General features: G+C 48.2%; 2 protein-coding genes across 2 annotated transcripts in view; both read left to right on the forward strand.

Annotated features, from left to right (window-relative positions):
• The first annotated feature begins 255 nt into the window (after nucleotides 1–255).
• LOC125960381 (uncharacterized) lies at nucleotides 256–7,012 on the forward strand. The gene is made up of 2 exons (XM_049693905.1): nucleotides 256–376; nucleotides 2,935–7,012. The coding sequence occupies exons 1-2, from the start codon at nucleotides 359–361 to the stop codon at nucleotides 6,955–6,957; spliced, it is 4,041 nt and encodes a 1,346-aa protein (XP_049549862.1). The 5' UTR covers nucleotides 256–358; the 3' UTR covers nucleotides 6,958–7,012.
• A 3,438-nt stretch (nucleotides 7,013–10,450) lies between these two features.
• Nucleotides 10,451–14,562, forward strand: part of MEI1 (meiotic double-stranded break formation protein 1) — a 65,248-nt gene continuing 61,136 nt past the window's right edge. The window contains exons 1-2 of the mRNA XM_004279538.4: nucleotides 10,451–10,695; nucleotides 13,786–13,909. Coding sequence (XP_004279586.1) covers nucleotides 10,525–10,695; nucleotides 13,786–13,909 — 295 coding nt within the window. The 5' untranslated portion in view covers nucleotides 10,451–10,524. The remainder of the gene's footprint in view (nucleotides 10,696–13,785; nucleotides 13,910–14,562) is intronic.

The following is a 14,562-nucleotide window of genomic DNA, read 5'->3' on the forward strand; positions in this document are numbered from 1 at the left end:
CAGCTGGAGCTGAGGCTGCAGCATCAGGAGCCTTTGTGAGGTGGCCTTAGCGACGGGGGTGCTATGAGGCAGGGGCTACCCCGCCCTGAAGTGGCTGGGTCAGCCATACCAGTCCTGCCCTACAACTCCTGAACACCACCTGCCTGACCTAAGCTGTGTCATGTTGCTGCCCCTCCTGGGCGCCTGTGCCATGGTGGGGCCATTCCAGGGCCCTGAGTGGGAGCCAGTGCGGGGCCTGCTCTCTGAGAATCACAGCTGCAGGGACCCTCGGTGCTACGGCAACCTGCTTGTCCTCTGCCTCTTTCTGATCTGACAGGTCCAGAACTACTGGCACCAGATCACCAGGACCCACTCCAGCATGAGGAAGGTCATCAAGGTGAGGGGATCCTACACACCTCCTTCCCTCAACACCATGATTGTCTCAGTCATTTGTTACAAGGACCCTGTTCTATGCCCTGTGTATCAGAGATGAACTCAGACTGGTCAGGAAGAGCATTATCTTGCCCCAAACCCAGCGGTCACCCTGGACTTCTCTCTCCCTCACTCCTTAGGATCAATCCACCTGCAAGTCCTATGGGCTCTACCTGCAACCCATATCTCAAATCTGATCACTTCTTCTTCTTTTTTTTTTTTTTAATTTATTTATTTACTTTGGCTGTGTTGGGTCTTCATTTCTGTGCGAGGGCTTTCTCTAGTTGTGGCAAGTGGGGGCCACTCTTCATCGCGGTGCGCGGGCCTCTCACTATCGCGGCCTCTCTTGTTGCGGAGCACAGGCTCCAGACGCGCAGGCTCAGTAGTTGTGGCTCACGGGCCCAGTTGCTCTGCGGCATGTGGGATCCTCCCAGACCAGGGCTCGAACCCGTGTGCCCTGCATTAGCAGGCAGATTCTCAACCACTGCGCCACCAGGGAAGCCCCGAATCTGATCACTTCTTAAAACTTCACTTCACCCTCCTGGGCAAAGCCACCCTCAGGGCTCACCTGGACTGTAGGTACTGCCTTCTGCCTAGTTCCTGCTTTCTCTCTCACCCAACCATCGTCAGTGCTCCACGCAGCCAACAGAATGAATTTCTTCTTTCTCTTTTTAAAAATGTTAACCCAGACTTCCCTGGTGGCGCAGTGGTTAAGAATCCGCCTGCCAATGCAGGGGACACGGGTTCGAGCCCTGGTCTGGGAAGATCCCACATGCCGTGGAGCAACTAAACCTATGCACCACAACTACTGAGGCTGCACTCTAGAGCCCGCGAGCCACAACTACTGAGCCCGCGTGCTGCAACCACTGAAGCCTGCACGCCTAGAGCCTGTGCTCCACAACAACAGAAGCCACAACAATGAGAAGCCCACGCACTGCAACAAAGAGTAGCCCCCACTCGATGCAACTAGAGAAAGCCTGCATGCAGCAACGAAGACCCAACGCAGCCAAAAATAAATAAATAAATTTATATTAAAAAATGTTAATCCAAGGGAATATACATATACAGATTATAAGTGTATAGATCAATGAATTTTTGCAAACTGAACACATCCAGGTGCAGCACTTGATTAAGAAACAGACCACTGGACTTCCCTGGTGGCGCAGTGGTTAAGAATCTGCCTGCCAAGGCAGGGGACATGGGTTCGAGCCCTGGTCCAGGAAGATCCCACATGCCGCAGAGCAACTAAGCCCATGCGCCACAACTACTGAGCCTGTGCTCTAGAGCCCGTGAGCCACAGCTACTGAGCCCACATGCCACAACTACTGAAGCCCGCGCGCCTAGATCCTCTGCTCCACAGCAAGAGAAGCCACTGCAATGAAGAGTAGCTCCCGCTTGCCGCAACTAGAGAAAGCGTGCGTGCAGCAACAAAGACCCAACACAGCCAAAAATAAATAAATAAAAATTTAAAAAAAATAAGAAAAATTTTTTTAAAAAAAGAAATAGACCACTACCAGCAGCCCAGAAGGTTGCAGACACAACTGTGCTGATTTCTAATAGCATAGACTAGTTTTATCTGTATGGAATCATACAGTAAGTATTTTTTTTGCTCCTGGCTTAAGCCTAACATTATGCTCATGAGCAAGAACCAACTTTAAAAAAAACAGATCACAGGACTTTGCCACTCAAGACTCTGCAATGGCTCTGATGGATACACTTCCAGTCAAACTCAGAATAAAATCCAACTCCTAACCACAACTCCAAGGCTCAGAATAATCTGCCCTGCATTCCTCTCTGACCTCATCTCCTAGCACTGTCTTCATCACTCACTCATTCCATTCTGGCCACACAGGCCTCCTAGCTGTTCTTATACAAATGACCCAGTTCCATCCTCAGGGCCTTTGCACTTAATGTCTCCTCTGCCTACAATGCTCTTTCCTCAGATGTCACTTGGTTTGTCCCTTGCTTCATTCAGGTCTCCATTCAAATGTCACCTCCTCTGAGAGGCCTTCTCTGACCAATATGTCTAAAGGAGCTAACCCCATTCCCACTCTGCTTTTATTTCCATTAGAACACTTTTCAAGGGGACTTCCCTGGCAGTCCAGTGATTAAGACTCCACGCTTCCACTGCAGGGGGCACGGGTTTGATCCCTGGTCTGAGAACTGAGATCCCTCATGCCATGCAGCGTGGCCAAAAAAAACACAAACCAACAAAACACTTTTCAACACCTAACATTATGTTGTATACTTAGTTATTGTGTCTTCCATGTCTAAAAGACAGCTCCCAACAAAGAGGTTTTCTGTCTTGTTCATGCTGGTACCGCCAGCACCTAGAACAGTGCCTGGCCTGGAGTAAACTCTTTATCTTTCTTTCTTGAATGAATACTGTTTTCCCTAAGAGAACTGACTCCCCATTCCTGAGCCCCAGCAACCTCATCTGGATAATGGGGATTACAATCCTGATCTGAGGATTAGATGAGATAATGTGAATGCAAAATTTTGCTTCTCTGTTCTCACCTACAGGTGCCATCGCAGAAGGGGGCAGTGCCCTCCATGAGACATGACACTTGTTTTGGGCTGACCCCTGAATTCTCCTTCAGTCCTGGCCAGTTCAGGGGCCTGGATGCCCAACAATGGGCCCAAAATAAGAGAGGGGAATACTGGAGGAGCCACCAGGATTCATGGACCCAACATCTGCTTTCTTGTCAGCACCCAGGTCCAGGTTTACCTTGGGATGCCTACCCACCTTTGGAACACATCTTTTGCACCACCTCCTTTTCAAGCACCTGTATGCTAGCTCAGGACAGTTCTTGGGAAGCGTGGCAGGTACCCTGGTGTCGTAGTGATGACCAGACTCACCTGATTTGCAAGCCACTGCCCCCTGCCCTGGACACGTGCCAAGGGATGGAGCAGCTGTTGGTCCACTCCTCAGAAGAACCGGTACCACTGGAGCATATTGTCGACATGAGATGCCACCCCACCTCCATGGCCTCTCGCCCAAACCTCCCATCAGCCCAGAGGTTGCAGTTCTGTTCCAGAGAGTTCCTACCTGTTCCTTCCAACCAACAAGTGGGAATGCCCATCTGGAAGTCCTGGCGCTGCCCACGAGAGGCCTGGGCACCAGGGAGGGAAAACCGGACACTAGGCAGAGAGGATAGTAGAGAGACCCAGGCTCCAGGGTGGGTGAACCAGAGAGAGAGAAGAGGAGAGGATGCTTGGGAAATTCAGGCATCTGGAAGGCAACTCCCAATAAACTTTGGGATGGAGGACAAGGCAGAGCCTAAGGTCCTGGAGTTGGGGAGACAGAGACTAGTAATAAGTAAAGCTGTTGGAGAGATCTTGACTCCATGGTGGGAGAATCAAGACCAGGTGAGAGTTGAGAATAGAGCTGAAAGTCAGAAACTACAGAAGAGAAATCGGAGGGATGCTGGAGGTGAGAATCTTCCTGAAACTCAGGTACGAAGAGGAGAGAAACAGAAACACTTAAGATGTAAAATTGATGCAGAGACCCAAACGCCAATGTGGGAGACCCAGGATAGGAGTAGGAATAAGGATGCTATAGAGACCCAGTCTTTTGAGAAGAATAAGAAAGAAGCCAGAGGAGAGGATGAAGGAGAGACCCAGGCCCAAGTGTTGAGGAAGCAGGGCCAGACTGGAACTGAGAATGGTGGGGAAACCCAGCTGCCAGGGTGGGGAAAACAAGACCAGATTAAAGGTGATACTAGTATAGAAATTCAGGCAGAAAAGAGGAGAAGAAAGGGCCAGGTTGGAGGTGAGAATGCTGTGCAAATTCAGATATCTGGGAGGGAGAACTTGGGGGAAGTGAAAAAAGAGGATGGCCTAGAGACCCAAGCCCTGGGGTGGGGAAAACAGGAATGCGTTCAAAGTGAGAATGTTACAGAGATCCAGACACCAGGGTGGGAGATGCAGGATCAAAACGGAAATGAGAAAGCTGGGAAGGTCCAAGCATTTAGGGTAGAGATCCAGAAACAACTAAGACATGAGCTTCAAGTGGGGTGGGGAAATCAAGGCCTGAAAACAGGTGAGGATTCTGGGGAAAGCCAGATATCTAGAAGGAAGAACCTCAGGGAGATAAGAGAGGAGGATTGGGTGGTGATCCAGGCACGATTCTGGGGAGACCAGAAACTAGTAGCAAGTGAAATTGGCAGAGAATTCAAGATACCATGTTGGGGGAATCAGGACCAGACTGGAGGTGAACATAGAGCAGAAATTCAGGCACTGGAGAAGAGAGACCAGAGAAAGAACGGAGATGAAGATGGTGCAAATATCCTGGCGCCCGAGGCAGAGAACCAGAGACAATTAAGAGGTGTACCTCATGTAGAGACCCAACTACCAGGAAGGAGGAATCAGGAGCAGTTTGTTGATGAGAATAGTACAGACATCCAGGCAACAGGGAAGAGAAACCTGAGAGGCGTTAAAGGTGAACATGGTAAAGAGACTCAGGAACTTGGGGAAGAAAACCAGCATCAGTTAAACAGTGAAATTAATGGAAGGATTCTCATACTGAAGTGGAAAAATCAGGAACACATTAGAGGCAAGGATGGTGCAAATGCCCAGGCATCTGAGGCAGAGAACTGGGGAGAATTAGCAAGTAAAACTGATATAGAAACTCATTCAGCAGAATGGAAGAAAGAGGAGCAGATGGGAGGTGAGAATGGTGCAGAATTTCAAATCCAAGAGAAGAGAAACCTGAGAGGGACCACAGGTGATGATGATAAAGAGACCCAGGCTCCTGGGGGAGATTATCAAGGAGAGTTAAGAAGTGAAATCGATGGAGAGATCCAGATACAAGGGCAAGGCAGCCAGAATAAGGGTGAAGATGAGGACGCTGCAGAAATCCAGGATGTAGGGAGCCAGAGAAAGTGCAGAGCTGAGGATGCTGGAAGGCTTCGAGTACTAAGGGGAAGAAACAAGGGCCAAGTCAGAGGAAAGGATGCTGCTAAAGGCAATCTCCGAGTTGACTGTTCTGTGGGTGAGGGGCCCCCAGCCCTCACTGGCTCTGGATATGGGGCCATGGACCAGGAACAGGCTGTGGCCTCTGCTCCCTGCCCTGAGATGAAGGCTCTCCCCCACCAGAATGAACTCTTCCTGCTTGCCAGTGGGGAGGGAGAGCATTTGGCCAGCCAGAGCACGGCCACTGCCAGGAAGCACAGTGTCATTCCAGCCTCCTGGCAGGCCCAACCTAAACTCCAGAAAAGCCGACAAAGGGACAAAGGAGTGGTTCCAGGGAAGACCTCTGGCCTGACTCGACAGCTCTGCAACCCACAGTCTTTGGCTGCTGCCCTGGGCCTGCCCTCTGCCTGTCCCTCTGTCTCATGTGGCCAAGCCCCCCAAGCTGCCACAGCTCTGGTGGATTTTCCCACTGCCCTCACCATCCTGCCGAAGTGGCCAGTCCTCACGAAGTGCCAGCTACTGCTCCTGGAGTCCCTTATGCAGCGGAAGATTGCACACCTGAAGTGGGGCCTCCCCCAGCAGATCCTAGAATCCTACTTGCACTTTAACTTCTTAGCACCATGCCCACTGCCCCTTGAGGGGGTGAGGCTCCCTGGGTTACACAAAGCCTGTGAGCTGCAGGGGCAGCAGGAAAGGCATTGTGGGGCCCAGGGCCCCAGGCCAGGCCTTAAGTCCCCAGAGAGGTCCCAGAGCGTTCGGCGCCAAGAAAGGAAAAGCTCAAAACCTCCTACGCAGGCCAGAGCTCTGGAGAAGCGAAGACCACACCAGACAGAGCCAATGGGCATTTCTATCCATCCTGAAAAGCCTAAGAGAGTCAGACCACCAGGGGGCCTCAGAGAACGACAGGATGTCCAGAAAGAGGCTCCTCCTAGGGCCAAGCTCCCTGCTCCCAGGAACCCCAGGCCTGCAGCAGAATCTAGTAGCTGGTGTGGCCAAGAAAGCGTCCAAGAACCCTCCAGTGAGAACAGCGGGAGCAGGAAAATGGTCAGGCCAGGGGTCTCCCAGATGGCAGAGAGGGCTCCCGGCACAGCGAGGATCTCATACTCTGGGGCAGACCACTGGAGGAAGGAGCACGCATCTCAGGACCCCCCCAGATTCAAATGTCAGCAGCCCACACACAGGAGAAGAGGAAGCCTGGAGCTGGAGGAAGGCAGAGGGGCTGGGCAGCAGCCTTCCTCCTGTCCCACAGACACCTTCAGCTCCAAAAGGAGTCTGCACTCTGCTGCAGCAAGGCTGAGCATGAGCTTTTTGAAGAGGATTTCCTGGTCCCCACACCTGGCCAAGCCCCAGCACTTAGCCCCCAACCTGAGTGTGAGGGATCCTGATCCTATCCTGCTTCCCGAAGTGGGTGACCCACATGCAAGAGAGGACAGCATCAGAGACTGCGCTTCTTTGAAGAGGGACCTTCAGCCACCAGGTCACTGCAGTGCTGGGGTTGCTCTTCCCAAAACAGAAGAACTTGAGGAAATTGAGAACCCACATGGGGCCCCAAGGAATCCACCAGCCCCCCAAAAGTTTGGTCTTATGAAGCATTTGAGGGGTTTCCTGCTCCAGCATGGCTTTAGGAAGTAGGCAGTGGATTCAGAATCCTCAAAACACGTCAGAGAAGGCAGGAGAGTGGTCTGCTTACTCCCAAAGGGCATGATAAAATAACCTCTAATAAAATTGGTTATTTGGGCCCTGTGGGGTTCTGATTTCTTTGGTACAAGTTTTATGAACGCCCCCCTTTGGCCGTCTGGGATACTTTGTGGGTGGGATAGAAGCTACTTCTACTCTATGGTTTTGAAGGTTCAGGGAATGTGGGTCAGCCCAATGCCATCTCCTGACACCTCCCCTCTCCAGTTCCTCAGAGGAGGGTTTACTGAAGTTTCTATCATAGTTCAGTCCTGTCCTATTCCAAGCTAATTCTGATTGAGGTCGGATGCTCAAATAGCTTCAGCTGCTTGTGGGAGGGGTGGTGCTCTGCACCGGACACTATTATTCATGTCCTTTCAGTCACAAGGAAGGGAGCTGATCACTGAGTATCTGCCCTGCTGGGATTCTGCTGCCTGTGAACAGATTTCACGGAAAAACCATTTCCACCTCTTCAATTCTCAAGCACTGGCAACCCTAATCCTTGTTGTTTTCCCTCACCTCACCCTCCAGGACATCCTGGAGCTAATTGTTTTTTTCAATCAAGTCTGAAACTTCTTAGCTAAAAGGCATTATGTCTTGTGATACTTCTGTAGACAGCTTCAGCAGGTTGAAGCAGATTCACAGAACTCAAATTTAATTCAGAAAATTCAATTCAGGTTTTCTCCTCCTCTCTCCTTTATCCTCCCCCACTTCTTTCCTTTCTCCCTTCCTTTCTTCCCTTTCATTTAGCTTTCCTATTTTTAAATTCATTGTCAAACCCATACATGCTCATTAAAGAGAGTTTAGAAAATTCAAAAAAGGGAAAAACAATCCATAATCCCATCACCCAGTTAATGTTTTGATGTTTTTCTTCCTATGTGTTGCCTACCACTACCACGGCACTTATACTGGGGTTGGCAGGCTCTAAGAAGGCTCCCGATGCTCCCTACCTTCTGGTATTCATGCCCTGTGTATTCTCCCCTCCTCGAGTGTGGATTGGATCCAGCGACTCACTTCCAACGAATAGGATACAGCAGAAATGATGGAATGTCACTTCCGGGAACAGGTTAAAAGGCTGTAGCTTCATCTTGGGTAACTTCTCTCAATTCTCTTGCTTGTTCCCTGAGGGAAGCTGTCCTCCATTTTGTGCACTGCCTTATGGAAAGGCACATGTGGCAAGGAACTGAGGCGGCCGTTGGATAACAGCCCTCAAGAAAGTGAGGCCCTCAGTCCGGCAGCCTTTGAGGAAATGAATCCTGCCACCAATCATTTGAGTGAACTTGGAAGCAGATCCTTTGGCCCTAGCGAGCCTTGAGATGAGTACAACCTCAGGAGAGACTTTGAGCCAGGGTCACCTTGCTAAGCCATGCCTGGATTCCTGATCCACAGAAACTATGAGATAATAAATGTTTGTTGTTTTAAGCTGCTAAATATTGGGGTGTGTTAGTTTTCTATGGCGACTGTAACAAATTGCCACAAACTTGGTGGCTTAAAACAACTGAAATTTATTCTCTCTGTTCTGGAGGCCGGAAGTCTGAATGAAATCAAGATGTCAGCAGGGCTACACTGCTACCAAAGGCTCTAGAGGGCAATCCATTCCTTGTCTCTTCCAGCTTCTGGTGGCTGCAGGCATTTGTTGGCTTGTGGCACCATCATTCCAATCTCTGCCTCCGTGGTCACAGTGCCTCCTCCTTTACTCTGTGTGCCTCTTCTCAAGACAGTTATCATTGGATTTAGGGCCCACTGGATACTCTGGATGATATCTTCATTTCAAGATACTTAATTACAACTGTAAAGATCCTTTGGAAAAAAGGTAATTTACAGGTTGTGGGGATTTTCGACGTTACATTAGTTTGCTCCAGCTGCTATAACAAAATAATACAGCATGGGTGGCTTAAACAACAGAAGTTTATTTTCTCATAGTTCTATAGGCTAGAAGTTCAAGATCAAGGTTTTGGCTAATTTGGTTTCTGGTGAGAGCTCTCTTCCTGGCTTAGAGATGGTCACCTTTTCACTATGTCCTCACACGGCCTTTCCTCAATGCCTGTACATAAAGAGAGAGATAGATCTTTCTCTCTTCCTCTTTTTATAAGGCCTCCAATCCTATTGGATTAGGGTGTCACCCTTATGACTTCATTTAAACTTAATTACCCCCTTAAAGGCCCTATCTCCAAATACAGTCACATTAGGGGTTAGGACTTCAACATCTGAATCTGGGGGACACAATTCAGTCCACAGCAGACATGGAGGTGTCTTTTTGAGGGTCACCATTCAATCCATTACATGGATTGTTATGCAGCAATAGATAACTAACACAAATGTACCCAACTGTAATAATTTGTTTCTCTTTCTCCTTGACTAGTTCTAGTTCCTTGAGCACAGGGACTGTCTCTTGCTCACTTTTGAATCCTCTAGATCATAGCGGAGTTCCTGGCTCCAAATTTTGTCTAAAAGAATACATAATTTGTTGACATTAAAAATGTAAACATAGAATAATGTTTAATTATATGGAAGATGTACATGATATATTTTTTCTGAGAAAAGTTTACACACCTTTGTATGTTGCTGTTGTAAAAAGGTATAGAAAAAGACTAGAAGAAAATACATCAAAATATTTTTTTTCTTCTATTTTCTTCACTGAACATATATTACTGCTATAATATAATTTAATGGTGTTGAATAAATGTTTGCTTATTTATTTTACATACTTATGTATATAATTCTGCATCTTTTGTACACTTAGCATTTTAACGAGGATTTTTCCATGTTAAATCTACTTTTCTCAAGAATCAGTTCATAATACTACATTAAAAATAAACCATTGTTTTCCAAATTATTTTGCCATGGAAAGCACTTTTTCTACTCCGTCACACTGCTTCTGAATGTAGAAAACATCTCTTGAACTTATCTCCTTTAACACTAACCGGTTGCTGGGCACTTTGGCGTTAATTAAATCCTTGTAGATTGACGGGTTTTGTTAATACACTTAACAACAAACTATTTTTTCTTCTTCAGTATACCTTCTGCGCTCACAAAATCGCAACTACTGTGCAGCCCTCTGTGAGACGATATTTTAAGGGGACCATCTTAGAATCTCTGAAAGAAAGGTGTCACCTTAGATTGTTTGAAAGGTGCCACGTAAATTTAAAATAATAGAGCTGATAGTTTTTCGATAAGAATCCCTGAGATCGTTTACTTTTTAAATACCAGAAATAGTTTCCTTTTCTTACTTTTTCAAGGATAATAACAGCGTCTTTATAAATGCTTTTCAACCTTCGGTGTGGTAAAGACGAATTCCTGCAGGCTCCAAGAGCAAACAGCTTGAGGCTTAGAGGTAACGCTCTTCCGACTCCTGAGGCGCGTCACCCGCCCACAGGGGCCGCTGCTCTCCTGAGACTGGCTGGCATTCGGTTCGCGCACGCGCATTACCCTTCTCCCCACGCGTCCGTGTCGAGCTCTGCCAAGTGCGCCTGCGCATGAACTGCGCGGGAAAAGGTGCTGCCGTGGTAGAACGCAAGCGGAGAGATGTCTGTGAGGGAGCCAGCGGCAGGCCTTCCCAGGCCCGGGAGGGACGAAGAGGCGGCGCTGCTCTTTGAGAGGGCCCATTACCGGCACGACCCGCGCTGGCTGCTGCCCGTGCCCCCACGCCTCTGCCTGGCCTGCGCGCTGGAGCTGCTGCCAGAGCCTAGCGTATCGGTGCGAACTGGCATTTCCCTCACCAACCGGGCGGGAGCAACTCCCTTCAACCGAGCGCACCTTCCCCGACACTAAGCCGGGCCCACCCGCCTCATTAAATCTAGCCCCTAAACAGGCCCACCCCCTTACCGGCCACGGCGGCCTACCCCGCAGACCGCTCAGCATCCCCTTTCCAAAGGAGGCCCAGACCCTGGCCCTGCGCCTCAAGTGGGCCTACCCTGTCCGCACTAAACCCGGGGCTCCCAGGGCCCCCAGCCTAGACCCACTGGCACGCGTTCCCACCTTCCCGTAAGCCCTTCTCTCAGCTGCCCTCCCTTTGCTGACCCTCTCACCACTTCTCCAGGGTTTAGCCTTCACTCAGGCTCCCTCCCGCTTGAGTCCCCGCTCAGCCTGAGGGCAAGGCACGCGCACCCTGGGGGCTTATTCCTTCGCTTTCTGACTGTGCGAATGGGAGGAGGGGGCTCCTTGGGCTCAGTGGCGGCAGGACGAGTGGAAGTTACCGCCCAGCAGGAGTGGGGTGAGGGGAAGAGCTTTCTGACAGGCAGAGCTGGCTGAAGCGTGGCCTGCCTGTTCCTTCAATGCCCACCCACCTTCGCAGTGAGTTTTTTGTCCGTGGAGACCTCCAAGAAGAGTTTGGGAGATGACTGTTCTCTCAGAGTCACAGGGCTGGAATTGTTGCCGTGGGTGGGTGGGGGATGAGCTAGATCAGCGGTTCTCAAATTTTTGCTCTAGGGATGGCTTTACACTTTTTAAAAAACTATTTATTTATTTATTTTTGGCTGTGTTGGGTCTTCGCTGCTACCGGGCTTTCTGTAGTTGCGGCCAAGGGGGGCTACTCTTCGTCGCAGTGCGCGGGCTTCTCATTGCAGTGGCTTCTCTTGTTGGGAGCACGGGCTCTAGGCACGCGGGCTCAATAGTTGTGGCATGTGGGCTCGGTAGTTGTGGCTCGCGGGCTCTAGAGCGCAGGCTCAGTCGTTGTGGCACACGGGCTTAGTTGCTACGCGGCATGTGGGATCTTCCCCGACCAGGGATTGAACCTTTGTCCCCTCCATTGGCAGACAGATTCTCAACCATTGTGCCATCAGGGAAGTCTGGCTTTACACTTTTTAAAAGTGTTGAGGACCCCCAAAGAGCTTTTGTTTATTTACTGTATTAAAAATAACAGAAGTTTAAAGGATTCATTTAAAAATAATAGTAGGGCTTCCCTGGTGGTGCAGTAGTTGAGAATCCACCTGCCAATGTAGGGAACACGGGTTCGATCCCTGGTCTGGGAAGATCCCACATGCTGTGAAGTAACTAAGCCTGTGCGCCACAACTAGTGAGCCTGTGTGTCACAACTACTGAAGCCCGCATGCCTAGAGCCCGTGCTCCACAACAAGAGAAGCCACCGCAATGAGAAGCCCGTGCACCGCAGAAAAGACCCAACACAGCCAAAAATAAATAAATTTATAAAAATAATAGTCCATTACATATTAATATATTTCTTTTTATTTTGGCAAAATATAGGTATTGATAACACACAATTTACTATTTTAGTGAACAGTTCTGTGGCATAAATGATTTAAAAAATAACTATTTTCAAAGCAAAAAAGAGTGTAAGGAATGTCTTTGTTTTACATTTTTGCAAATCTTTTTAATGTCTGGCTTAATAGAGGACAGCTGGGTTCTCATATATTTCTGCATTTTATCTGTTGTGACATGCCTCCTTTGAAAAATACTGTACACTTGTAAGAGAATAAGTGGAAAAGGCAAATAGCATCTTAGTATTATACAGAAATAATTTTGATCTTGTGGATCCCCTGAAAGTGTTCTGGGCACCCTCAGGGATCCAAAGACAGCTCTGAGAACCGCTGGGCTAGCTGGTAACATCTGCAATATCACTGAGGCTAGAGTTCTGAGGCTGCCATTGTTGGACAGTGAGACATAGAGATGAATAAGACAATGAGGTAGGGAAGAAAATAAGAGATTGCATTCCTGGGAATCTAGAAGGTGGACATATTTGTGGTCAAGTGCTGTGTGGGTTAAGGAGTGAAATTAGGAAAGCTTCTTTAGAGGAGGAAGCATTTGAATTACGCTTGAGAAGATGGGTGAGATTTGGGCTAGAGGAAATGGGGGAGCTTTTTCCAGGAGGCAAGGATTAGCAAGGATGAGTTTGGGAGGTAATCAGAATGTATTTGAAGGGCAGTTGAGGGAGATGAGATTGGAGAGCCAGGGTTGAGATCAGTTCCTTTAAGAGTTTGAATGCAAGCTAAGGAGCTTGGATTTAATCTGTCAGGTGAAGGGACGTCATGGAAAATTTTTGAGTAACTCATTTAGATCACTAGCTTAATGCATTATGTGGGAGGAATTGGTGAAGGAGAACAGGAGATTTACAGTTTAGAGGCAATAAGAGATGCAACTTCTCCACCTTTTATTGAACACACTTTTCTTAGCTTCAGTTTTCACCAGTCGAAGGGGTGATGTAGTCAGTTGTACCCATGTTCCAGTTCTGTCCTCGGTGCACACCCCTTTTTTGACCTAAGTTTTGCTATTGTCTTGAGTACTTTGCACAGCTGCTACACAGTTCCCTGTATAGGGAGGTGAATTGAGTGTGAAGATTTATATCTACATTGAAAGGAAGAATGAATTTTTCTCTACCTACCTCAGTGAGGCTTATGAATGGTCCCCAGTATCACTCTCACAGACTGTGGAAAGAGCCCTGACCTTGGACAACACCTGGTTGGATACTTAGATTTGAGTCCTTGGGAAGGTGCCTGAGCCTCAGTTTTCTCGTCTCCAAAATGGCGATAATAGTATCTGTTTTTGCTTGCTTTACCAACTCATTAGGCTTAAATGAGCTAGTTGACAAATGAGTGATTTGTGAACAGTAAAGTGCTATGTAAATATACTTTATTAGGAACCTTCACTCTTGTATAATCCTTTGTTTGAACACATGGATTCCTGTGTGTAAATGATGCCCTTTTTCATGCTCCATAGTTTAGATGATTCTACCAGTATTATCTTGTAATTATATTTGGAAATTACACTTGTGTGGGTTCAGAATGGCTGAGACTTGGTTGCTATTGAATATTTTTCTTCATCTGCTCCAAGCTGGTGCGCAAGAAGCACGTGCTGTCCGGCTTCCGAGATGCTCTCATGAGGCATGCCTCCCTGGTCATGCAGCTGGTGGCTCAGGATCAGAGAGTCTGTGTCCACTTCATAAGCATGCTTTTCGGTGAGATTGAAAGGAAAACTTGGCATGAATTTTGCATGTATACCTTGTACATTTGCTTTTGGGGTCTTGGAGAAATGGTCTTGAAACCATAGTTTAGACTTTTTGCGATGTAACAGTTTAACTTACTAGTAAGTTGTTTTGTCATAATAATGAAGAAGAAATTGTCCCCTTTCTAAGATACACGATGCATTGTATGGTAACTGGCTTTACCACAGCTCAGAGGTTAGTAAAAGTGTGAAGATGAATGTAGGAAATGTGTGATCTTTCAAAAAGTCCAGTCTCTGTGGTCTTTGAACAGGATTAGAAGTCAGATCTGGAGTCTGCTGATCTGAGTGTGACCCTGATTGAGTTACTTCTTCTCTTCTGTACCTTAGTTTCTTCATGTGTAAAATGAGATGGATTAAAAGGTCCCTTCTTTTTTTTTTTTTTCCCCCGGTACATGGGCCTCTCACTGTTGTGGCCTCTCCCGTTGCGGAGCACAGGCTCCGGACGCGCAGGCTCAGCGGCCATGGCTTACGGGCCCAGCCGCTCCGCAGCATGTGGGATCTTCCCGGACCGGGGCACGAACCCGTGTCCCCTGCATCGGCAGGCGGACTCTCAACCACTGCGCCAGCAGGGAAGCCCAAAAGGTCCCTTCTTTTAATACAATTATA

The sequence above is a fragment of the Orcinus orca genome, chromosome 11 (assembly GCF_937001465.1).
Source record: "Orcinus orca chromosome 11, mOrcOrc1.1, whole genome shotgun sequence".
Lineage (NCBI taxonomy): Eukaryota > Metazoa > Chordata > Mammalia > Artiodactyla > Delphinidae > Orcinus > Orcinus orca.